Here is a 24,875-nt window from a genome sequence, read left to right on the forward strand (position 1 = left end):
CATAGTAGACAGTTCTGTAGGTAGAAGATCCTTTTAAAAATTAAAGTTTCTCTCTTTCATTCTTTTTCACTTTTTTTTTTCTTCTGATTAATCGATACTCTCCTTGTGTGTTTTCTCTTGTCATATTGCTGAGAAACTATATTTAAAGTCGAATTTTGTTGCTTTATGTTTAGCTGATAAACTTTCTTAGGAAAATGGACTGTTGTCACATCTGAATTTAGACGCTTGCATAATTCAGCCAAGTTTTCTCTTTTCACCAGGACACTTACCAACTGATAGTCTTACTCAGGACTGCACCTTCAGTCTGAGAGAGCGGGTAGATGCAGTGGTCATCTGGAGGCCCTGCAGTTAATCCCCAGGTGCTTTCTGTATTCTGAGGGAAGAGGAGCCAAACTTGGATGGTGCTCATGTTCGGGTTCAGTGTCTCCCAGATCCTGGAGACTTCTCCCCAAGTGCCCTCCATGCTCTGAGTGCTGGATCAGTATTACTTGTGGAGACATCCAGATGTCTCATTATACCTCATAGCCTTTAGCTTCCATTTTCCTGGCAGTGTTTCTGTAGGCATTGTGTAAATACATACCTGAAGAGAAGGTTCCTAAAGCTCTGTTGGTTCAGCCTTGACTTAGTGGGGAGATTGTTATCCTCTTGGTGTTAGAGATACACGTGACGTGTTTAGTTTCATTTCACGTACATGACAGACAACTCTGGGAAAGTTTCCTTTTGTAAAAGCTACACTGGTGGAGGATTTTCCGGTGTTTAAAGCTGTTGTCTGTACTGATGGTATCTCTGTTTTCAAAGGCACAACCATTCATTCATTGGTGCCTCAGAGAAGAAAGCGGCTTCAGTAAACTTTCAGAGAGAGTTAGCTTGAAAAATAAAAAAGATCTTTTTAAATTTAAAGATTTTTTTAACTTTTAGAAGAGCTGACTTTATAGTTCACTCTTGAAATTCCATTATGGTGTGTCTGGACTGGAGCTCCAGTAAGCACTTGCTGTCCTGGTTTTGCGTCATACTTTCTTCATTTTGTTCCATTCCTTCTGCAGCACACGTTTGATGGGAGCCCCTGGTCTAAGCAGTGTAGATAAAGGTAGTAGAAAAACTGCTTTCAAAGTCCATCTGGAGGCTTGGCTGTTGTGTACATAGCCCCCTTAGCAGCATTTTAATTTTCAAAAGTCTGTATACTACTTCTTGCAGCCATTGCACCCTCAGGAAGTCTGTGTTTGTTCATTGTAAAAATGACAGCAGAGTTGATAACTCATTTTCAGATTTTTTTTCATATAATTTAGAACATTTTACTCTGAATGAATTGTGCATCAGCCTTTCTGAGAAGAATGTAGAATGTTACTGGTTCAGATAAATTTAAGAACTGTTTATTTGCAACTGTGAGAAGAGGGGAAAGTCCCCAGAGATTAGGGGTAAACAGGATACATCATTACTTGAAAACCTTGTTAAATTATTTTAATAATATTCTGAAGCTGTCTAGAAGTTTTAATGACTTTCAGTTCATAATTAAAATTTTCCAAAGCCACTGCCCATCTGCCTCTGGTGCAGAGTGACCACCTTAGTCGAGGATCTGCTTACACTTCCAGGGTTGGAGAAACTTCTCAGTGTTGGGAGATGTGTCTGAAATGCCCGGGGTTGTCCTCCGAGCTCTCAGTGGTGCTGCTGGTGTGATGACATTGGGTGATGAATCACCTGGCTGTAGCAATTTGAACATCTATAGCATAATTTACTAATCATGAAAGATGCACCATGAAACTGAAACCAATTCAGCAGATCCGGTTAGTCTAAATTTAAGTTGGAGCTTTGATTTTTTTCCTTCAGCCACTGGATCAGTTCTCTGCTTTGGAGTAAAGACTGGGGTTTCTGATCTAAGGATACGTTAGGAAAGAGGTGTTTCCTTTCCAGCTGTCTCATTTAGCAGGCAAAGTTATGGTAATTCCACTGATTTGTTGCTATCCTACCCAGAATTGTTCAGTTGCTAACTGAACAGTTGTGTCTGACTCTGTGACTCCATGGACTGTGATATACCAGGCTCCCCTGTCCTCCACTATCTCCTGGAGTTTGCTCAGATTCATGTCCATTGAGTCAGTGATGCTATCTAACCATCTTATCCTCTGCCGCCCCCCCTTCTTTTCCAGTGAGTCCTCTCTTTGAAAAAAGTGGCCAAAATACTGGAGCTTCAGCTTCAGCATCAGTCCTTCTAATGAATATTCAGGGTTGATTTCTGTTAGGATTGATTGGTTGGTTCTCCTTGTGGTCCAAGGGACTCTCAAGAGTCTTCTCCAGCCCTACAATTCTAAAGCATCAACATGAGATTGCGTAGTATCTGAAAAATAGCAGTGTTCCATCCAAATGATGATCTGTTTTCTCCCAGTTGCACTGGATGTTGCCGCTTTAATTTTTCTCAGTCTCTATATTTAGAGTTCTGTATCTGACATTATGAATTTTCATAGTGGGGGAAAAGATAGAAGAAATGAGTAGATCTGTAACACTTTGTACCTGGCTGGAGTTTGTTTTTCTCTCCCTGTGGGTTAAAGATGAATTTTCATAGTGGGGGAAAAGATAGAAGAAATGAGTAGATCTGTAACACTTTGTACCTGGCTGGAGTTTGTTTTTCTCTCCCTGTGGGTTAAAGTTTTTAAATTCCCACGTTGTGATTTTCTACCAAGCATGAAAGTGTGGCATTTGTGATTTAACCACTCTCAGTTTCATTGTTGGAAAAGTAACTTAAAATGTCCTCTTTTTAAACTGATACACTTAAATGCAGGTCTTGGTCCACAGTGCATTCTTAAGTCAGCAGAGAGGTAACAGTTGAGAAGAGGGGGGAACGTGTCTCCTTAGGAGACCTCAGTTCCTTGGGCCATGGTTGGAGGTAGGGACTTTGGTTGGAGGAGTTACTGCCTGTGTTCCCTGGCTTTAGAAGGCGCTGCCACCTGTGTGCAGGTAAAAGCAGGCGTGGTTTACTGTGTGATGACTTTCTCATCTGTGACCCGGGTCAGGGACGGTGCCAGTCACAGAGAGTTGATAGGGGCTTGAATGAGTATGTGTAAAGTACTCAGAAGAATGATGAATGTGCCAAAAAATGTTAGCTTCTCAGCACAGATTCTTCAGTTTTCTCTCTCCATGGTGGCTTTAGTGTCTTCAGTAATTTTTCCATAGCACTTCTAGACTCAAAAGAGTATTTAGTAATTCCATTTATTAAGTAGATTCAGGTAATTTTATTAAGTATTATGTCTTAACAGAAGTTATTTGAAAAAAAAATACACATAAATTGAAAGAAAAGTTTTTACTTCTTTCTTAGATAACCACAGTAGCATACTCTTGGGATGGTTGCACCTGTTGGGCACAGCACAACCTCTCTAAGCAGGGGATCAGATTGGATGCAGTGGCTCGCTTTACTTGGGGTGGGGGTGGGGTGGTACTTGCCTTTCATCACAACAGTTACCCTGTTTTGTGATGATAGTGATGTCACTGAAAGAAATACAGCCTACGTAGTACTGAAACTGACTCTCCTGGGGCCTGGAATGGCTTGGTATTGCTGTTCTCCCTGTAGATTTGGGACATCCGTTGGGCCCCTGTGGGTTTGCTGCAGTATCCTGGAGCACCTGGTAAGTATGGGAACCGATGTTACTAGTATGTTAGCCCAACTCTAGGGTGGATCTGCACCAATCATTTAGATGTGAAAAACTTCCTTTTCCATTTGAACTTCAGGTCATGGGCTTGGTTTGTAAGGTGTGTTACTGAAGAGTTTCTAGTGAAGTTCGGTTTATGCAGTAAGACTCAAGGGTCTGAGTTTTTTTAAGCTCTTTGAAATAAGCATGGCACACACCATGCAGGAACCAGTCTTGACCTGGAAGGGAGCGGACAGCCAGCTGGCTGGTCCACACAAGAGGTAGGAAGGGCCTTGGTCACCTTTTATTGAAAAAGCAAGTGACTTACCTGAGAATTTCTTGTCTAAAAACAGATTCTTGCCAGTTGACGGAGTGCTGGTGCCTTGTCTCCCAGGGCTCCCTGGTGATCCCCCTCCCTCTGCTCTGGCCTGGGGGGTCTGGATGACGGACCCGGGCCCCACAGATCCTCCTGTCACCCCTCTCTTCACCTCGCCTTCCCTTCTGTCCTTGCTCCCTTCTGTCCCCACTTTGAATCAGATCGTCCCCGTGGGACTGCGCTTCATGTGACTTTTAAGTGTATTCGCAGTATTTTGCTCTTTGAGAATATTTGGTTTTTAAATTTAACATTGATGACCTTGGAGTCATTCTGACTTCTCTTTTTCTCTCACAACCAACATTGTCTACCAGCAAATACCATTTTGTCTTTGAAACTGATCTAGGATTCAGCCCCTTTTCACTGCTGCTCCCCCAAACCCTGGCCCCCTTCACCTCTCCCTGGGACCCCCACAGCCTTCCAGCTGGCCGGCTCATTTCTGGCCTTACCCTTGAAGCTGATTCTCTCTGGGGTTGGGGGCAGTCCCTCCAAGAGAGAAGTTGGCACATAATTCCTTGGCTTCCACCTCTCCAGGGGCCACCCACCTTCTCGGCATGGTATTCTCAGGGCTTCCTGTGGGCTCTGAGACCCTCTGTCCGTGTCCCCCAACTCCACCCCCATCTGGCCTCCTGGCTGGGCCTCACACAGCACACGGCCCAGCAGCCCCTGCCCTGTCGCTCTCCTGACCCCCTCGGTGTTTCCCTCGCGCACTGGGGCTGCTCATGTGCCACCGCCCAGGCTTGCGAGGGTTTGGCATCTCTTGGACTTTGCTCAGTCTTCTGGCTCAGCACCCCTGACAAACTTTTTTTTTTTTTTTTTCTCATGGTTGTTGCTCTCCACCACAACCTGGGCTGCCCTGGAATAGAATGTGAGGTTCAGAACTTTATCTGCTATGTTCACGGCTGTATTTGTGGCACCTGGATGGTGCTGGGCACATAGTTGGTGCTCAGTAAATATTTGTAGAGGAAATTAATAAGTGAGCAAACATTACTCTAAAGGGGAAACTGTGTTATATGTAAGGTAGGAGCTTTGAATGGTGTAGTTATTTTCTTTAAATACATGTCTTTGTCAGGATCAGATAGCTTTGTAGGAAAATGTTTGGAGAGTTTGGGTCCTGGCCGCTGAGACTTGGTTTCAGGTAAACTACTATGCACTTACGTGGCTCTTTGTTTTTTGGTGCTGGAGCATTTTCTCTTTGGAGTTTTTGAATCGAGGAAATACATATTAATCTAGTAGAAGAAAAGTTCCATGGCCCATAATGTTTGAACTAGTCCTTCTGAGTTGTGTTCAAGTATGGTTTCTTTACTTCAGGTCAGGAGAAATGTATGAATAAACCGAGGCATTCTCAGGTATGTGATTCAGCTTCTGCTCAGGAGCATTTAGGATGAGGGACTGTCAACCTGGCATTTGGGTGAAGCCTTTGAAAAAGATACAGCTGTAACTTTTAGAAATGAAACTTTAACCTTAAAAGTATATAAATAAAGCAGGAATACATTTTCATTATGAAGAATGAAATCTAGAAGTTTAATTGTTAGGTCAGAAGGGGAGACCCCAAATCGCCCTGTGAAAAAGCTGTCCTCCGAGTTATACTCTGCCCCACTGGGTCGGAGATATCTTTTTAATTTTTGCCAGTCTAGTGGACAGGTTATAGTTTTTTGTTTTTTCTTTTTCTGAGCAGCTTTATTGAGCTTTAGTCTACATATTATAAAATTAATATCCGTTGTACGTGTACACTTTTCAGACTGTTAGTAAATGGTCACAGTTGTGCAGCCGCCACCGTAGTTCAGTTCTAGAACATTTCCATCACCCCAAGAACTGTTAGCAGTTAATCTCTGCCCCTAGGCGTAGGCACCTCTGATCTGCTTTCTGTCTCGATAGATTGACGTTTCCTAGACGTTGCGCAGAAGTGAGTCGTGTAGCATGCAGTCTCCTATCTGGCTTCTCTCACTCTGCGGTGTTTCTGAGGTTCGTTCGTGTTACACCAGCTACAGTTGGCCCCTCCTTTTCTTGCTGTCTAGTATTCCAGTGCATGGACTCCTTTATCAGATATGTGATTTGCAGATATTTTCTTCTGTTCTTTGATTGTCTTTTAGTTAATCTGTCTTCAGAAGTGCAAACATTTTAAATGTTAAGTCCAGTTACCCATTTTTTTCTCTTATACTTTCAGTATCGTATCTAAGAACTCTGACCAGCCCAAGGCCATCTTCCATCATAGTTGTTTTGGTGTTATACACCTGATGATTAGTGAGGTTCTTTTTATGTGGTTCTTCGTGCTTGTACCTCTTGAGAATTGCCTCTTCATCTGTGTGTATTTCAACATATACGCGGTATAGCCAAAAGCATATCTAAAAGATGGATTGGAAGAGCACTAGGGAAGATGTGCGTGTGATTTTTGTATTTTACACCACATGTATTAGTTTTCTAGGATAGCTGTAACAAATTATCAGAAACTGAGTGGCTTAGAACAACTGAAATTTATTTTCTCACAGTTCTGGAGACTATAAGTTGAAAATCAAAGTATCAGCAAGGCTGTGCTTCTTCCTGAGGCCTTGGGGGTGGAGGTGGTCCTTTCTCACCTCTTTCCAGTGCCCAGAAATCCTTGCTGTTCCTTGACTAGTAGGTACATCACTCCAGTCTCTGCCTTGTCTTCACATGGCCTTCTCTCTCCCTGTGTTTTCCCTTCTGCCTCTTATCTGACCTGACAAGTGACTTCTTGTCATTGGATGTAGGGCCCATCTGTATATGATACAGAATGATCTTATTTGAGAGTTTGAACTTAATCATATCTATAAAGACCCCTTTTCCAAATAAGGTTCATTCCCAGGTCCTGGGTTGGAGGGGGGGTCAGGATGTGGACAAATCTTCTAGGGGTGCTGGTCAGCTCCTTGATCACGGCGTCTGCACTGGCATCCAGGTGCACGTCGGCAGTGTCCAACATGTGTCTGGTTTTATAGCACTTTCTCCGTCTAGAGGCATGTCCTTACTGTGCTCCTGACCCCTGAACAAGTCCATGGTATCTGGAATTTGGGGCTTGAGATGTTGACTCAAGGTGGGATGATCTCTTAAGAAAAGATGAACCTATTATACAAACTCTCTTTCCTTTTTTCCCCCCAAGAAAATAAATGTTTTTATTTGGCTTCCTGCACACGTGTTACATGATGTTTCATTCCTCAGTGTTGTTTTACGCCCTCATTTGCCAGATTTTTTGAAGAAGTGAGCAGGGAGGGCTTCCCTGTTGGCTCAGTGGTTAAGAATCTGCCTGCCAATGCAGGAGACATGGGTTCGATCCCTAATCCAGGAAGATCCCATAGGCCATGAAGCAACTGAGCCCGTGTGCCACAACTTCTGAGCCTGTGCTCTAGAGCCCGCGAGCAGCGCCTGCTGAGCCACATGCCTCCGCTGCTGAAGCCCGCGCACCCTGGGGCTGGTGCTCCACCACAAGAGGAGCCCCCACGATGAGAAGCCCACTCTCCGCAGTGGGAGAAAACCTGTGCAACAGCGAAGACCTAGCACAGCCAGAAATAAGATAAATGAATGAATGCATCAGTAAATAAAATTATTTTTTAAAAACAGTAAACAGAAAAATTATGAAGAAACTGACAACAGGCTTATACCTTGCTTTCACCAGCGAATGTCATGTCATGTGTTTGGAAATTTTTCCTTTTTCCAACAGATCTATTTAGTGTTTAGAAGTAGTTGCATACATTTCAGAGCTGCAATTTTAGGTAGAGTCTTAGAACTAATAGTAACGCCTGTGGTAACAATTTTTACTACACTCACAGCTCACCATTTGTAGGCACTCTTAGTCTGGCTAGGTCAGCTTGAAGGTTCCTTAAGCACTGAGGTGAACAGCGGGAAGGGCCAGCAGGCAGGTCATTTTGAGGCTGAAGACCTGAGGGCCAGTGTCTGTGCCTGACCAAGGCCCCTCAGTATTGAGTGCCGCAGCGAGGACCAGGCCCGAGGTGGCCGACTCCTGGTCCACCGCAACCTCGCCAAGGGCTCGGGGAGTCAGACCCCGTCTGCCCACACAGAAAGGGCTTGTCCCTCAAGTTATCCCTGAGGGAAAGCCTTTGCCATAGAGCTAAGCAGAATTGAAACATCAGCAGCTGAAGAACTGAGTAGGGTAGCCGTACTGGCGGTTTTTAGTGTAGTCTTACTGGTTCTAAAATTAAATCCGTCTTCTGAGAACTTGACAGCCAGTGCCATCGCTCCATCTGCTGTAGGATGTTCTGGCCTTTGGGGGCCATGTGCTGTGTAGTGTAGAACGAGGCCCTGGATTCACCATCAGAGCAGGTCCTCAGCATCTGCTCCTGGCTTCTTAGAGCTTACGTTCCAGCAAGAGCGTAGATTGTGTGCGTACAGGGTAAATTATATCATGTAATAGGTGATGCATGCTAGGAGGAAAGGAGAAAGAGAAAAGGGTAAGAGAAATGGGAGAATTGTTAACATTTCAAACGTTTTATTATAGAAACTTGCAAACTTTTATTAAAAAAAAATAGTATGAAGAACCCCTCCAAGCCTGTCACTCAGTTTCAACAACTAAGTGGTCAGTCTTGCTTCTTTATACCCCTGCCCATTCCTTCCAATCCTGTTGTTATTTTGAAGCAAATCTCAGGCATCGAACATTTATCAGTAAGTCTGTGTGTTGTGGACTGAATATTTGTATGCCCCACCCAAATTCCTACATTGAAGCCCAGACCACTAATGTGGTTGTATTTGCAGATGGGGACCTTCTGGGAGATAATTAGGATTGGCTTGGATTACGAGGGTGGGGACCTCATGGTGGGGTCATTGGCCTCGTAAGAAGAGGAGGAGAGGCTGGGAGAGCAAGTCAGCAAGCAGGGAGGCCTCACTGGGAAGCCACCAGGAGGCACCTTGGACTTCAGCCTCCAGAACAAGGAGGAAGACAGTTGTATGTATTGTTTAAGCCACTCCATCTGGGGTGTTCTATCTTGGCAGCCTGAGCTAAGACAGCCTGGAGCACTGAAAGATAAGGACTTTAAAAAATAAGACTGCAAAATCTTTATCACGTCTAAAAATACAATTCTTTAGTATCAAATATTGAGTGTTTACATTTCCAGTGTCTGATGTGTCTTTTTTTTAAAATTTCTTTAAATTATTTAGTGTCAGTAGGTTTTTAGATTGATGTTTTCATTCTGTCTTGACGTCTGAGTTTCCCTCTCACCCTCTGGTTCCTTATCGCTTGTTGAAGAGCCTGGGGGGTGTGCCTTGTGTCCGTTTGCCCGCTGGCTTCTGAGGTGTGGAATCCTTGTTGTAGGAATCTTTAGTTCCTTTGCTCTCTGGTGTGACATGATGTTCCAGACTCACTTTGTGCATTTCCTGCTCTGGCCCGGGAATCAGCCCTTCTTCGGGGAGCCTCGATTCCTTCTGGTGGGAGACTGTATTTGGAGACCCCAGTCTGTGTGCTTGGGCTTCTAGTTGCTGCTGGGCCTTTATAGGGGGAAGAGCTGGGTTGTAAATTCATTCTGATCTTTTCAGTTCAAATTCAGAAATTTAGGGCTTTATTTAACTGCTCTGTCCTCTGTATTTGGTTTCTGCCTGCTCTCTCTCGTGTATTTTTTCTTCCAGTTTTCAGGCATGCTTGGGGATGATAGAACAAGGTCCTCAGACTGGATCAGGGTCCTGTGGAGCGCTCACGGGGGGCCAGAGTTTCTGATGGAGCAGGATGGGGTGGAGCCTGGGAGTGAGGACCTCTCACAGATGCCCAGGTGATCCTGGTGCTGTGGGTCCAGGGCCCTCCTCAGTCCACCTCACACAGCCTCTGATAGCCCTGTGACTGCCACCAGCAGTGCAACAATCTAGTGTGTAGCCCTGTCCTTTCTGCCCTGTGCCTCCCTGACCTGAAGCATCTCCTTCTGTAGGAAATAGTCATACGTGTTGTATTAGTATTTCCCTTTCTTAGATAAGAGATCGCAGACTGCATACACATTCCCGACTTCACTTTCCCCCCAAGATTTCTGGGAGAACAGAGTGTAGAGATGGTGCCCTCTCTTGTTTACAGTCCTTAGAGCCCAGTTACAGAGAAGGCAGTGGCACCCCACTCCAGTACTCTTGCCTGGAAAATCCTATGGACAGAGGAGCCTGGTAGGCTGCAGTCCATGGGGTCGCTGAGAGTCGGATACGACTGAGCGACTTCACTTTCACTTTTCACTTTCCTGCATTGGAGAAGGAAATGGCAACCCACTCCAGTGTTCTTGCCTGGAGAATCCCAGGGACGGGGGAGCCTGGTGGGCTGCTGTCTATGGGGTCGCACAGAGTCGGACATGACTGAAGTGACTTAGCAGCAGCAGAGCCCTGTTATGTCGATATGCCATGGTTTACTCTGGCCATCCATCAGTGGAATTTGAATGGTTTCATCTTTTGCTGTGTGACACAGTCTTGCAATCAAATATATTTTCCCCATGTATCTGTTGGGGTCTGTCACTGTGAGGATTGCTGGGGCTGTGGTAAGCACAGTTTTGCTGGTTCAAATCCCCCTTCAAAACAGTGCTCCTTTTGAAAATGATAGTGAGACCCCATTGAGAAAGTGAGTGATCTTTTCGAACGGACTTTTAAGGAGGTGAGAGGGAAATCCAGGGGAAGAGCGGTTTGGGAGAAGCCTCCGGTCCAAGTGTGCCTGAAACAAGCAAGATATCCTCCTGAATCTCAAATGCTGTGATTCAAACGGCTGTAGCTTGACTATATTCCCTGTGTTTTAAAAATACGTAAACTTTCAAAGGCTGATTTTTTGGTCTTCTTATATATAGATGCACTTATCCAGTCTTTCTTCTGTTAAATTCCTGAGTTTTGGGTCTAATGTGGTCTCTGAGTGCTAGAGAAGGTCATTACTATCCTGTCTTTCTTCTTAAAAAAAGGAGACTTTGGGACTTTCTGTCTCGAGCGGCCTCTGTGCATTGGCTGTAGTTTCTTTTCTGCAAACTCGAACAGTCCGGAACTCGGTTAACCCTCACTGAGTGCACTTCGTCCCTTTGGTCACGCCTGCGGGCAGGGTGGTGCTGGTTGCGAAGCGAGGGAAGCAGCATGGGGAGAGCGAGCAGGTGTCTGTCCCGGCAGGCTGGGGAGCTGGTGACCAGACCTGTCAGGAAAAGCTAGTGCTGAGATGGCAGGATGGGCCGAGTTGTGATTTAAGGACATTGGAGTGGGTTGCCATTTCCTTCTCCAGGGGATCCTCCCAACCCAGGGATCAAACCCACATCTGCTGCATTGCAGGCAGATTCTTTACCAGTGAACCACCCAGGAAGCCCAAGAAACAATAAAATGAGAGAAAGAAGCATCTGCAGCAGCAGTGCATACTGTTGAGTCAGAGTGGGCAGCTGTACTCTGACGAGCTGCTTGACTCACCTGGGTAGGGAGCCATGGGTGCCTGGGCTTCCCTGTATGGGGTGGCCCTCGGGCTGCTGGGAGGACTCCGGGTGACTGAGCACCTGCGCAGTAAACGAATGGTCCCCCCCCTGACTTCTGTCAGCTAGTGCCCACCTGGGGCCAAACCCTCTAGCGCTAATAGCAAGTCCTCCCGGATCATCAGATTGGGATAGTCCATAGATTGGGGGTGGGGAGGGCAAATCAAATGCTTCTCTTTGTTTTAAATCAGTCCTATGACTTCACTTTCTATGGTTGTGTCAGTTTCTTGTGACTGCTGTAACAAATTATGTAGACTTTGTGCCTAAAAGTAACACAGAGGTATTTTCTCTAAGTCATGGAAGTCAGAAGTCTGACATGGTTCTCTCTGGACATGGTTCCTGTGGATAGGGCTGCTCCTTCTGAGGGCTCCAGGGGAGAATCCCCTTTCCGGCAGCTGGAGGTGCCTGCTCCCTTGGCTCTCTGGGCCCCAGTTCGGTCTTTCTCGTGACTCCATCTCTCTGGTTGTGGCTCTTCCCCATGTAAGGACCCTTGGGAGCACAGTGGGCCTGTCCGGATAAGCCAGGATCATCTCTTTATTTTAAGGTCAGCTGACTAGCAGCTTTAATCCATCTGCAACCTTGATTCTTCCTTGCTGTGTAATGTAACATGTTCACAAGCCCGGGGGAGCAGGACGATTCTGTCAATTTCTGAATGCCCTTGACACATGTCTGATTCTATAAGTATGAAAGCCCTGTGTGCTTCCCAACAAATAGGTGACTTTTCTGTTTAACCTTTGGCTCCCCCTGAGGCATGATTGGTAACTTTGGAGCACTCGCACCACATTTGTTAATTTATGCCACCCTTTCTGTAGATGGTTTAGTGCTAAATGCAGTCTTATGTCATCATCAAATCTTAAAATTAAAAAAAAAAATACGTAAATATTACATATACATAAATACTGCATATAAATAACCATAAATATTGCAGCTACATTAGCAACAACAAACGTATAGCTTTTTGAACAGAGATACAAATATTTTCTTCTCAATTAAGAGAATAGGTGCCTTTATGTTAGCCTAGTCTAGACACCCAGTGTTGCTGAGATGCAGACGGGGATCTCTCTCTAACCTCCACCCCAGATGGAGCCAGCTCACACGGTTTGGTTGGATGTTGATTCCAGCAGGGTTGAGCTTCATGTGCCTTTCCTCTGCTGGAGGCTCTTTCACACAGAACAGGACCCTGGACTCAGCCTCTGCTCTTTAAGTATCCGCATAAGACTGATTCTGCTCTGGTCGCAGTTGACTGTTAACTGAAGATCAGGATTTAAAATTGCTTTGGCACTAAATAACCTTGTGACATTGCAGTTCTAGTGGATCCTAAAATAAAAGTTTTGTGCAGAAAAATGATTGAAAGTGAAAGTTTCCATTGCTGTTTGCATTGGTGAAGGGTGAAGCCAATGCTGTGCGACTGACCTCAGCTGTGAGTGGCCCTGAGTGCGGCTGGGCGGGTCTGCTGCGCCCTCCTGGGCTTGGTCTGGACATGTTACTCGGCTCTGCTTAGACTCTGATCTTAGTGATGGTGTGTTGGCTCTAAAAGACTGGCCTACAGGTTTCTATTTTTAGTTATAATTGATTTCTTTGAAAATTAGAGTTGTTTCAAAAATAGCCAATTTCTTACTGTCTCTTTTTGTTGTTCATTCGCTGGGTTGTTTACGACTCTTTGCGACCCCAGGGACACCAGGCTTGCCTGTCCTTCACCGTCTCCCAGAGCTTGCTCAAACTCATGTCCATTGAGTCAGTGATGCCATCCAGCCATCTCATCCTCTGCCCTCCTTCTCCTCCTGCCCTCAGTCTTTCCCAGCATCAGGGTCTTTTCCAGTGAGTCGGCTCTTTGCATCAGGTGGCCAAAGTATTGGAGCTTCAGCTTCAGCATCAGTCCTTCCAATGAATATTCAGGATTGATTTCCTTTAGGATTGACCGGTTTGATCTTCTTGCTGTCCAGGAGAGTCCAGGGGACTCTCAGGAGTCTTCTCTGGCATCGCAATTCAAAAGCATCAATTCTCTAGCACTCAGCCTTCTTTATGGTTCAACTCCCACATCTCTACATGACTACTGGAAAGACCATAGCTTTGACTATACAGACCTTTGTCGGCAAAGTGGTATCTCTGCTTTTTAATACACTGTCTAGGTTTGTCATAGCTTTTCTTCCAGTATTCACTCAAATATTCTTGGGCTTCTGTTGTGGCTCAGCCGGTAAAGAGTCTGCCTGAAATGTGGGAAACCTGGGTTCGATCCCTGGGTTAGGAAGATCCCCTGGAGAAGGGAAAGGCTACCCACTCCAGTATTCTTGCCTGAAGAGTTCCTTGGACTGTATAGTCCATGGGGTCACAAAGAGTCAGACACCACTGAGCGACTTTCACTTTCACTTTTTTCCCAGGGAGCAAGTGTCTTTTGATTTCATGGCTGCACTCACTGTCCACACTGATTCTGGAGCCCAAAAAAGAAAAGCTGCCACTGTTTTCACTGTTTCCCCATCTGTTTGCCATGAGTGATGGGACCGGATGCCATGATCTTAGTTGTTTGAATGCTGAGCTTTAAGCCAGTATTTTAACTGTCCTCTTTCACCTTCATCAAGAGGTTCTTCAGTTCTTCACTTTCTGCCATTAGAGTGGTATCATCCACATATTTGAGGTTGTTGATATTTCTCCCTGATGTACTCCTTTCCCAGTTTTGATTCCAGCTTATGCTTCATCCAGACTGGCATTTCGCATGATGTAGTCTGCATATAAGTTAAATACACAGGATGACAGTATACAGCCTTGATGTACTCCTTTCCCAGTTGTGAACCAGTTCATTTTTCCATGTCTGGTTCTACTTGTTGCTTCTTGTCCTGTATACATGTTTCTCAGGAGACAGGTAAGTTTCCTATTTGGTATTCCTATCTCTTTAAGAATTTTGCACAGTTTGTTGTGATACACACAGTCAGAAAGGCTTTAGCTTAGTCAGTGAAGCAGAAGTAGATATTTTTTTGGAATTCCCTTGCTTTTTCTTCTTTCTTTTTCTCTTGCTTTTTCTGTGATCCAGTGGATGTTGGCAGTTTGATCTCTGGTTCCTCTGCCTTTTCTAAATCCAGCTTGTACATCTGGTACTGTTGAAGCCAGCTTGAAGGATTTTGAGCATTACCTTGCTAGCATGTGAAAATCTAAATGACACATCTTTATCTATATTTATTTATATTCTGTTGGACATGTGTTAGTGTCTTCTCAATATTGGTAAAAGTTAACTTTTATAATTGAGTTCCCAAGTCCTTCTGTTTTTAAAATTTTAAGAAAATGTTCAGCTGAGTTTATTGAAATGTGACCCATATATACTTAAGTCACTGAAATCATCTTTTTTAACTCCCACCCCCCAACTGGCCATGTTTAATTAGTTCTTACTTGCTTTTAACATAGAAAGTTTAAAATTATGTGATTAATACATAAATATATGCTTCTAAAAATCTCAGAGAATGCAGTCCTAATTCAGAAAATAGTGAAGGTCTGCCTCAGATATCTGAGTGCATGGACCAGAGTCTGATCACAAATGGCAGACATGGGAAGAGAGGCATAGGTAGTCAGGAGCCCAGGGCTCCGCCGGCCTTTTTCTCAGACGTCTCTTGTTGTGGAACATGGGCTTAGTAGCCTCGCAGCGTGTGTGTGGGATCATAGTTCCCTAACCAGGGATCGCACCTGCGTCCCCTGCACTGGAAGCGGATTCTTAACTACTGGACCACCAGGGAAGTCCGAGTGAATCTTAGTAGGCCTCTTGAGAAAGAAAAATAAACACAGCAGTTTTCTGAGCAAAGTTCTCTCAACACATCATCTTAGCCTTGTTTTTGCTTCTAGTAGCTGTATTCTAACAGCAGAGCCCCTGTTGTTCTCATGCCCCTGTGCAGCCCACGGGATCAAAACGAAGCTGCTCTTAGAGTTCAGACCTCAGCACGCTAGTGGCGTTTCTACTAACTGGTTGGGCTGTTTTGGGGCACTACAAAGTATTAATACACATTGTTAATTACCTTTCAAGTGAACGGAGATTTTATTCTTCTGAGGTTTTACATATAAGCTCTTTCCTGTCTGTCTTTTATGGCTCTTTCTAGCCCATTTTCAAAGATACCTCCCTCTGTTTTCCATAATACTCAGTATAAAAACTTGAGAGTATTATCATTAATAATAGCCATGCATTCTGAGAAAATCATGGTGGCTTTTCTTCACGTTCAGTCAACATAGGGTTTCAGTGGATGGGAGTGAAAAGTAGGGTGCTGTGTCAGTTTGCTCGGGGTGCTCGGGGTAACAAAATACTCCAGGCTGGGGGTGGGGGGAGCTGAAACAGCAGAACTTTGTTTCCTCGCTGTCTGGAGGCTGGAGGGCCGAGGTCAAGGTGTCAGCAGGGCTGGCTGTGAGACCTCCCTCGGTGGCTTGTCAGTGGCCATGTCTTCTTGCTGCGTCCTCACGTGGTCTTTCCTGCCCCAGTGACTGCGTGTCCACATTTTCTCTTGTAAGGATGTCTAAGGGATTTAATCAACTTCCCTGGTGGCTCAGATGGTATAGTGTCTGGCTGCAATGTGGGAGACCCGGGTTCGATCCCTGGGTTGGGAAGATCCCTGGAGAAGGAAATGGCAACCCACTCCAGTACTCTTGCTTGGAAAATACCATGGAAGGAGGAGCCTGGTAGGCTACAGTCCATGGGGTTGCAAAGAGTCAGACATGACTGAGCGACTTCACTTTCTTTCTGAAGGGATTTAATCAGGGCCCATTCAAGAGCCCTTGTTCTCACCTAATCACCTCTTTCAGATACAGTCACATAACAGAGGTGCTGAGGGGTTAGGGTTTCAATGTGTGAATTTTGCTGGGACACAGTTCAGCTCCTTAACAGGGGCTGAGATCAAATGGTCACATGTTCAGCGCCCAGTTATTATCAGACGATGTCTCTGCCCTTGAAAGGTGTGTTAATTGACCTGTAATCTTTTAAAATTAAATTTAGGACACAGATTAAAGATTTATTTCATGATTGAATGTAAGAAAAATTGTTACTTTACAGCCTCCAGTTGGACAAGTTTTATATTGTATAACAGGATTTCCTGTGGGAGACACTTGAGAAAGGGGTGTGTAGGAGGCACTTCATTTGTTTTCCCTGTTGCAGAGGTTACTTGTACCTTTATGTGAGACTTTATTGCAAGGAGCATATATATAAAAAGTTAAGTGAAAGAGAAGAAAGCTTCCCTGTGGTTGCCCTAATTTCTTTTTAGCAGAGAGTAGTCATTTTTTTTATATGTTAATTCTAGAACCTTTTCAAGAGGCAGCAGGAGTTGGCACTCAAAGATAAGAAATTAGAAGCTAACTAAAGGTTTTCTTACTTTAATGATTTCTAAGACAATTACCAAATACATGAATGCAGTGAAAACGGATGAGTTAAAACCTAAAAGCTGTTTTTATGGCAACAATAAATTATTAATAGTAACCCTTATTAACGATTTACTCTGCGTCGGGCCTTGTTCAAGGTTATTGTGTTGACTCAGTCTCACAATGACCCTGTTGGAAGCTATTCGTATTTTCCCATTTCACAGATGGCCCCTGAGGCACAGAAAGGATGGTCTTCCCAAGTGTATTCAGCTAATAGGTGGTGGAGCTCAGAAGGGACCCAGGTGGTCAACATTGCAGCATCTGTGTCCAGTCCCCATGCCCCACTGCCTCTCTGAGGATCAGCTCAGTTGCCCAGAAACATCACTCCTCTCTGTAGTGACTTGACATTGTTATGTGGTTTGGGAAAGGTTCCGTTTTGTTTGTTTTCTTTTTTTTTTTTTAGGCTCGTGGTAGCAAAATAAGTATGTATGTCAGTGGCCCACATCACTTCCCAATGATTTCTTTAAGATCAATATAAATACAGTTGGAAAAAGGTTTCGCTTAACGGTAGCGGATCCTGAGTGTAAGACTGAGCCATTGATTTTGAAAGGTTCTTTCTAGGCTGAAGTAGGATGTGGCTATACTGTCATTTTAGGAGAGCTAAGTGGATTTTTCCATTCTGTTAAGGCCGGGATGAAAGAGCTGAGTTAACAGCTGAGCTGTGAAGTCAGAGACTCCCGAGTTCCTCACTGGTCTCTGCCACCAGCAAGCTGTGTACTCTGAGCGCGGGGCCCTTACAGCTCCTCTGTCCTCCGTGTGCGGTTGGATCTGCCTCCAGGGCTTCCCATGAGGACAAGTGAGAGCAGGTGTGTTTGGTGTCCTGGGTACCAGAGAGTAGCCTGTGTGTCTTGGCTCCTGCTGGAATTTGGTGAAGAAACTCACATCCACTTGTCCTGGCTTCCTTTTCTGCCTGGAGTTCATGGCTGTTTTATCCAAGTTGAAGAAGTGGCTGTAGGAGCTGACACAGGTGCACGGCTGGGCAGGGTTGGTCCAGCTCCGCCCTCCTTAGCTGTCAGACCTCTTCTTCCTCCTCTTACTCTTAGGGAGAATTTATCTCCTCAGGGAGGCCAGGTGGGGGCGAAGTTAGATCAAGTGCTGGCTTTTCTAGAGACCACTTCTTTAAAGATACAAAACAACCTGTTTTGTGATGTCATTTTGCTAAATTATTCAATTGTGTAAAAATACCAATTAATACATTTTAGAGCCCATTTTCCCTATATTTACCTAACAGTGCCATGTTTATTCCTGTTGTAGGTGCTGGTGATCAGAATTTATTTACCTCCATTTACCCGACACTTTCCCAGCAGCTTCCAAGAGAACCGATGGAATGGAGAAGGTATGGCATCCCCCTCCTTGTTTTGTAGGTGTCAGTATGAGTGAGTGAAGCAGTGAAAGTGAGAGCCTGAGTTCTAAGGAGACTGAGAAGAAGGGCCCGTAATCTGTGAGCCTTTTTTTAAGGAACGTGTTGTTTTCTGAACAAGACCTGCGATGATAGAAATGGGACATGTCTTCGGACTCACAGGCCCCTCGTATAGAGGTGACTTCTGACTTGTGGTGGCATTTGGTTAAGGAGATGGGCACCCATATTCCTCAGAGGAGCTGGTGCCTCTGCGTCTTAACCAGGACTTCGTCACCCTGAGTGCCTGGGCTCTTCTCTTAAGGATGAGAAAGTGGACAGAAGGATGATCTTTAAAATTAGGAGTGCCATCAGATCAGTCCTCCCATTGGCCCTGTTGTTTGTAATTGTTCCTCTAATGACTTGTTCTGAGGAAATAATTGACTTTGAATTATTTTACTGAAAAACTAACTTCTGGTAAGATTAGATATTATTTGTAGAAAATGTTTGGATTGTTAATACTGTTTATTAATAATATTAATATTGTTAATACCTGTTAATACTGGCAGTCTGATTTTAACCAAGGTGAATGAAAAATTTCCTGTTGTTATTCATGCTCGTGTAATTCTGATTCTTGCTACATTATTCCTTTCTGACCACCAGTTTTTACCCTCCTAACGTGAAGAATTAACATTCTAGATGACTTTACCAGGCTCTCTGTTGAATCTAGTCTAATCTTTGTGCCTGCTTAGTGTTACAAGGAATGTATTTATTTACCAAAATGTAATATAAAGAATGTACAGAACTGGGAGAATTCCCTTACAGAAAAATTATTCAACTATTGAAGAGGCCCAGTGCTGTGAATGAGAGAAAACAATTCAGCAAATGGAAGAATCTAATAATATCTGAAGAAATGGAGTGATCTGGAAAGGATTTCAAACAAGTATACATTATTCAAACATTCAGAAAGATAAAAGAAATGAGAAATGGGCTTATGAGAAAAAAATGGAAGAGAGACCCTGCATAGATTTAATGTGCATATTCTTTGCTTCACCGTCTTGAAAACTAAATGAGAGAAGAGTACTAGAAAGGCCTAAACGTTTAAGGACAGAGAAGGCGGAGGCGGCAGCAGCGGAGACACGGATATCTTTCTGGGAGCAGAAGGATGGACAGAGGAATGGGAGGGAAAGCCCTCTGTGTGTCTGCAGAGGGGACACCCTGAGAAGCAGGCGGGTCCCTGACAGGTGAAAGGGCCCAGGACCTGGGGAGGCAAGGGCAAGACCAGGTGCAGAGGGGTGTGTGTGTATGTGTGGCTCTTTAGTATTGTTTGACATGTTAAAGTGTGTGTATTTCACTTTGGCAAAAATGTGATTGATTAGATCTTGGGAAACAAAATTGAAGCAGAAACTTGACTTCATGCACTGAACTTCTGTGTAGCTGAAGAACAGAGTGATGAATTGGGAGATTGCACTTGGGAACTCCGGAGCTGAGAGCTGAGAGCCAGAGATGGAGGTCCGAGAGGAAAGCTGAGCCGTGAAGGCCAAGTCCATAGGTTTCCATATCCCTGTAGTCGGTATTTCAGAAGTGACTGTGCAGCGAGTGGAGAGATGGGCCCTGCTTGAGGAATTGGTGTCCAGGTTTTCCCAGAAGTGAGTTCAGAGATTTCAGGGGCTGCTGGATGTCAAGCAGAATGAAAACAAAACCAATCAAACAAAAAGCCACATCAGGAAATAGGGAGAAAAGAAAAACCGAGTCTGCAGTCTCTAACAGCATTTAAAATGCAGCCTAAGATAGAGCATTTAAGAGGAGTACTTTGACTTGAAGGCTGTACCTTGACTCTTAGTTGTATCTGACTCTTTGTGACCCCATACAGTCCATGGAATTCTCCAGGCCAGAATACTAGAGTGAGTAGCCTTTCCCTTCTCCAGGGGATCTTCCCAACCAGGGGATTAAACCCCAGTCTCCCACATTGCAGGCAGATTCTTTACCAGCTGAGCCACAAGGGAAACCCCACCTTGACTTGAGTTCTGAGGAGACTGAGAGTTGAGTTCTGAGAAGCCCCACCTTGACTCTAGAGTTGTGTATTATTCACACTCACACAGCGGGAAGACTGTCTCAGCCTCCCCCTGGCCTTGGAGAGACAGGGTTCCGGCTGGGCCCGGGGTGTCCGCACACCACCACACCGTGCTCTCTAGAGCCCTGCTCCCATCTTATATTCGCTGCTGCCACAGCATGGAAATAGCTGGAAACATGCTGTTAACAGGAACGCCTTCAGGTGTGTATGATCAGAAGCTGTACTACTGTCTCTGAAGTAATTAAGGAATGTGTCTCAAGGAAAACACATGTGTCAGGAACATGAACCCTGAATTCACAGGGTGAAGGGAGCAGCTGCCTGAAAGCAAGTCATAACAAAGATTTCACTATTTTATGGTGTCAATGCTTTTAAAAATTAAAAATCTAAAATTTCAGAATGTGGAAGAAAACAGAAAGAAAACAGTGTCGTATCTTGGTCCTGTTCAAGGAGAGATATAGACACTTACTGTACTTTTTGAAAGGGAAATGAAAAGTTTATGCATATTAAAAATTAAAATGTAAATAACAACAGAAAAGAAATAGAAGATTAAACTTTCAAGCTAACAGAGAAAAAGGATGGAAAAGGAAAACTTGATTAATCTCACCAAGGACAGAAAAAACTAGTGTGAAATAGAAAATCCACAAGTTAAAGCATAATAACATTCAGTATGGTTGTTTTCAGTTTATTCATCATGGAGAATCCTTAGGTTAGACAAAAAGAATAAAATCCATCTGTAGATATGTAAAAGAGACAGCTCACTAGAGGTGGAAAATAGAGGTGTGGAAAACAGAGGTGTGGAAAAGAGATGTATGTGGTCTAATTTATTTTTAGAAGGATAATTAAGCAGTGTCCATACTCTATGATAGCCATCGATTAGGTGTGTAGCTTGTGGGATCTTGGTTCTTGGATTGAGGAAAATTGGAGGACGGGACTTCCCTGGTGATGCAGTGGGTAAGAATCTGCCTTCCAATATAGGTTTGATCCCTGTTCTAGGAAGATCCTACATGCCATGGAGCAACTGAGCCTGTGAGCCATAGCTACTGAGCCTGTGCTCTAGAGCCCAGCAACTGCTGAGCCCACGCACTGCAGCTGCTGAAGCCTGCTGCCTAGAGCCCGTGCCCTGCAACAAGAAAACCCCAAGCACTGCAACGAAGAGTAGCCCCCACTTGCTGCAACTAGAGAAAGCCCATGAAGAGCAGCAAAGACCCAGCACAGCCGAAAATAAATTTAAAAATTATTTTTAAAAATTTCCTTGAGATGTCCTTTAAAAAAAATTGAAGGATGGGTGGTTACCACTATTTATGCTGTGCAAGCAGAAACCTGTTCTTTTTCACCAGACAGTTCTCTTTTTTGGATAATGCAGTTTGTTGCAAAAATATTAGAGCAGTTTAAAGCTTTGGTAGTTTCAAACTGCACTTTTGACATTTGGGAAACACTGTGCTGCTTTTATGGTGACTGTATACTGACATTTTTCTCAGAAGTCTGTACTGTTGCAAATGGAGTTATGAAGAGCTTTGACACATGAACTGTGTTTAAAGTAATTTATAGCATCTTTTCAAATGGAACATATAATAGTTAAAGTTCAGGGTTAGTATCACCTATGCACTTCTGAACGCATAGATATGATGAGATTGTTGTCTTTTCTCGTTTTCCTTCTGCTGAACATTCTCATGTTTCTCAGTGACTCGTTCACAATTGTTGATAGGTCCTATGGCCGGGCTCCAAAGATGATTCACCTGGAGTCTAACTTTGTTCAGTTCAAAGAGGAGCTGCTGCCCAAAGAAGGGAACAAAGCCCTGCTGACCTTCCCCTTCCTGCACATTTACTGGACGGAGTGCTGTGTGAGTATTCATTGTGGGGAACATTATAATGGGTTGAGAACTCACAGGTCTGGGTTTTGCTGAGACAGCTATACTTTTTGAAATTTACTATTTTAATTTTTTGGTATTCTCTTTTCTCCATTCTTCAGCCAAGTGTATGACTTTGCCATGGCTTAGTTCTGCTCTGGCCCAGTGCATGTACTCATCGTAATCACCAAATACAGTCACCGAATTACTTCCTACGTTTCCAGTTCTTGTGAGCCATCTCCCTGTGTCCTGGTGGGCACTAGCTATTTCTAACAGTTCCTTTCAGCTTTGTTTTCCTCGCACCCTGTAGTCACCACATGGCTGTTATTCTCCTTGAGAATCCTTGTCTGTCTCTGGTGCTGGTTGGCAGGCTCTCTGTGGGCAGGGAGCTGTCTCCTAACTCACCCCCCGAGTCTGGTGCAGGAGGTGCTTTGTGATGCCTGTTGAGAGAGCGGACACTGCTGCTGTGGGCACCCTGGCCTTTACTTGGCAGTTCTGTACTCATGAACCTGAATTCTTTCATGAACGAATGGAAAATTCTGTGGGTCATTTGTTCTATCTGTTTCAACTCTAATAAAATAAGCAGTTAGCAGTGTACAGAGTACATGAATCATTACACATTGTGACGTTTTAACCTGGATCTGAGGATGCAGAGTAGTTATTGTAGTTCTACTTTGTAGCCTTTCCCTGTGAAGTCACATGGACAGGCTTCTTCCCCGCAAACTCTTAGGCTAGTTTATGTGAGGTGTTGTCCACCAGGGGGGCTCGTTAGAGATGCGACGCCTGGGGTTTTATTGGACCAGGCACATAGGCAACCTCTGCCTGGCACGTAGCAGTGCTCTGAACTCCTGGGGAACACAGGGGTCAGCACAAGCCATGTGATGGGTGCAGTGTGTGCGCAGGGAGGCACTTCCTATGGCACAGTGATGGGAATCCTCCAACATCCAGATTGGATTTAGCACAAGGCTGGTTCTTCCTGACCCAGACATCACCACAGCCTGCACACACCTCTTCCCAAGTTATCAGAAACCCATGTGGGCTTCTCTTTTAATGCTTTACAGTTCATTGTCTTTATTTTGATGTTCAAGTTGTCTCAGGTTTGGCCAGTGAGAGTCACTTCAAACTGGCTCCTGTGGCCTTCTGAGCACTTTCTAACTTTAGACATGACAGAATATTCTGGGTTCTTGTCCCTTTGCTACCCCTGTGTTGGAATCAGCCGTTTTTTCTCAAGGCCTTGATCCCCCTGGCATGGCGGGAATGGCCCTGCTGCTGTGCCAGTTGACTCCACAGGGCTCTGAAAGCACATGTCTTAGAAATCATGACTTGATACCGATGCCTCTGATTTTAGCCTAACCCCAGGGTGCTTTCTTGCCTTAACCTGTTCTGTGTTTATATCCACCCTGGCCCTGACAACATGGGCACCTTCACTTAACCTGCTCAGGGCTGCAGTGTGCATAGAATGGTTTCAGAGTTGCTATAAACACGACTGCCTGAAACAGGCTGCCTGAGAAGAGTTCAGAGCCTGTGTGCAGTGCGTGCTTTCCCGGGCCTGCCAGTCCACGTTCAGACCTGGCTGGGCTGGTCGCTCTCAGGGGTCGTTCTTTTCAGTGTTTGCCTGGTTGCCCTGGCATGTTTATTTTTTCATATGAACCTTAGTGTTCAATTCCTTTTCTAAGTATTTTACCTTTTTTGTTGCTATTGTCAGTAGGATTTTTTTCTCACATTTTCTTCCAGTTGGTGATTTTTTGTGTATATAGAGACTGTTGGGTTTTTTTTTTTTTTTTTTTCATGTTAACCTTGCTGAATTTTTTTTATTGTTTGAGTTCGTTTTGTCATTGGTTCTCAAAACCAGTGTCTGCAGGCCCCAAAGTCTAGGGTTTTCCAGTCATCCTATCTTGCCACCTGCAGAGTCTTACTGCTTCCTTTTCAGTTCTTATGTCTCAAATTACTTTCCTGGTCTAGGACATTGTCTGTTAGTGGTGGAGACAGTGGGTATCTTTTCCTTGTTCCTGGTTCAGTGGGAATGCCTGTGATTGGTACCCCCCAGTAAGTAGGGTGCTGGCTGTGGGAATCAGGTGGATTTGAGTCAGTGTGTGAAGGAACTTCCATCCATTCCTATTTTCTCGAGAGTTTTTTAAATTAGGAATACACTGTTGAATTCTGTTAAAGGCTTTGTCATACCTGGTGGAGATAATCATATGATTTTTCTCACTTAGATCTACTAATACGTTGAATTACATTACTGGTAATGGGTATTTTTGAACCATACTCGTATTCCTGGTGTATTCCACTTGGTCAGAGTATTATTTTATTAATGTGACATTGGTGTCTGTTCATTTTATTTAGGATTTTTTGCATCTGCATTCACAAGTGATTGGTCTTTAACTTTTTTGTGTATTGTGTTTATAAGGTTTAGCTACTTCCCTAGTGGCTCAGACGGTAAATCGTCTGCCTACAATGCGGGAGACCCGGGTTCGATCCCTGGGTCGGGAAGATCCCCTGGAGAAGGAAATGGCAACCCACTCCAGTATTCTTGCCTGGAAAATCACATGGACGGAGGAGCCTGGTGGGCTGCAGTCCATGGGCTCGCAAAGAGTCAGACATGACTGAGCAACTTCACTATCAATGTTATGCTTGATTCATAATTTGACAGAGTTCTGAGAAATCGTCTGGGCCTGGCACTCTCATGGGATGGTTTCTTGATTATGTTCTGTATCCCTTCCATGAAAGTTGGTCTGTTTTAACCATTTGTCTACTTTGATAAACTGTTTTTCTTACAAATTCTACATTTCAGTTAAATTTTAAAATCTCTTTCCATTGAGACGTATGAA

At 44.3% G+C, this 24,875-nt stretch overlaps 1 protein-coding gene across 3 annotated transcripts in view; it reads left to right on the forward strand.

The window, feature by feature from the left end:
- The window catches only part of TRAPPC10 (trafficking protein particle complex subunit 10), a 75,881-nt gene that overhangs the window by 1,199 nt on the left and 49,807 nt on the right, over positions 1–24,875 (forward strand). Inside the window, exons 1-3 of one of the 3 annotated variants that reach the window (XM_019963528.2) lie at positions 15,730–17,593; positions 18,042–18,123; positions 21,903–22,038. In XM_019963528.2, the coding sequence (XP_019819087.2) occupies positions 18,110–18,123; positions 21,903–22,038 (150 nt within the window). In that variant the 5' untranslated portion in view covers positions 15,730–17,593; positions 18,042–18,109. Of the gene's footprint in view, positions 1–15,729; positions 17,594–18,041; positions 18,124–21,878; positions 22,039–24,875 lie in introns of those variants that run through there. The other 2 variants (XM_070795636.1, XM_070795637.1) reach the window with 2 other exon arrangements.

This window comes from Bos indicus, chromosome 1 (assembly GCF_029378745.1).
Source record: "Bos indicus isolate NIAB-ARS_2022 breed Sahiwal x Tharparkar chromosome 1, NIAB-ARS_B.indTharparkar_mat_pri_1.0, whole genome shotgun sequence".
NCBI lineage: Eukaryota > Metazoa > Chordata > Mammalia > Artiodactyla > Bovidae > Bos > Bos indicus.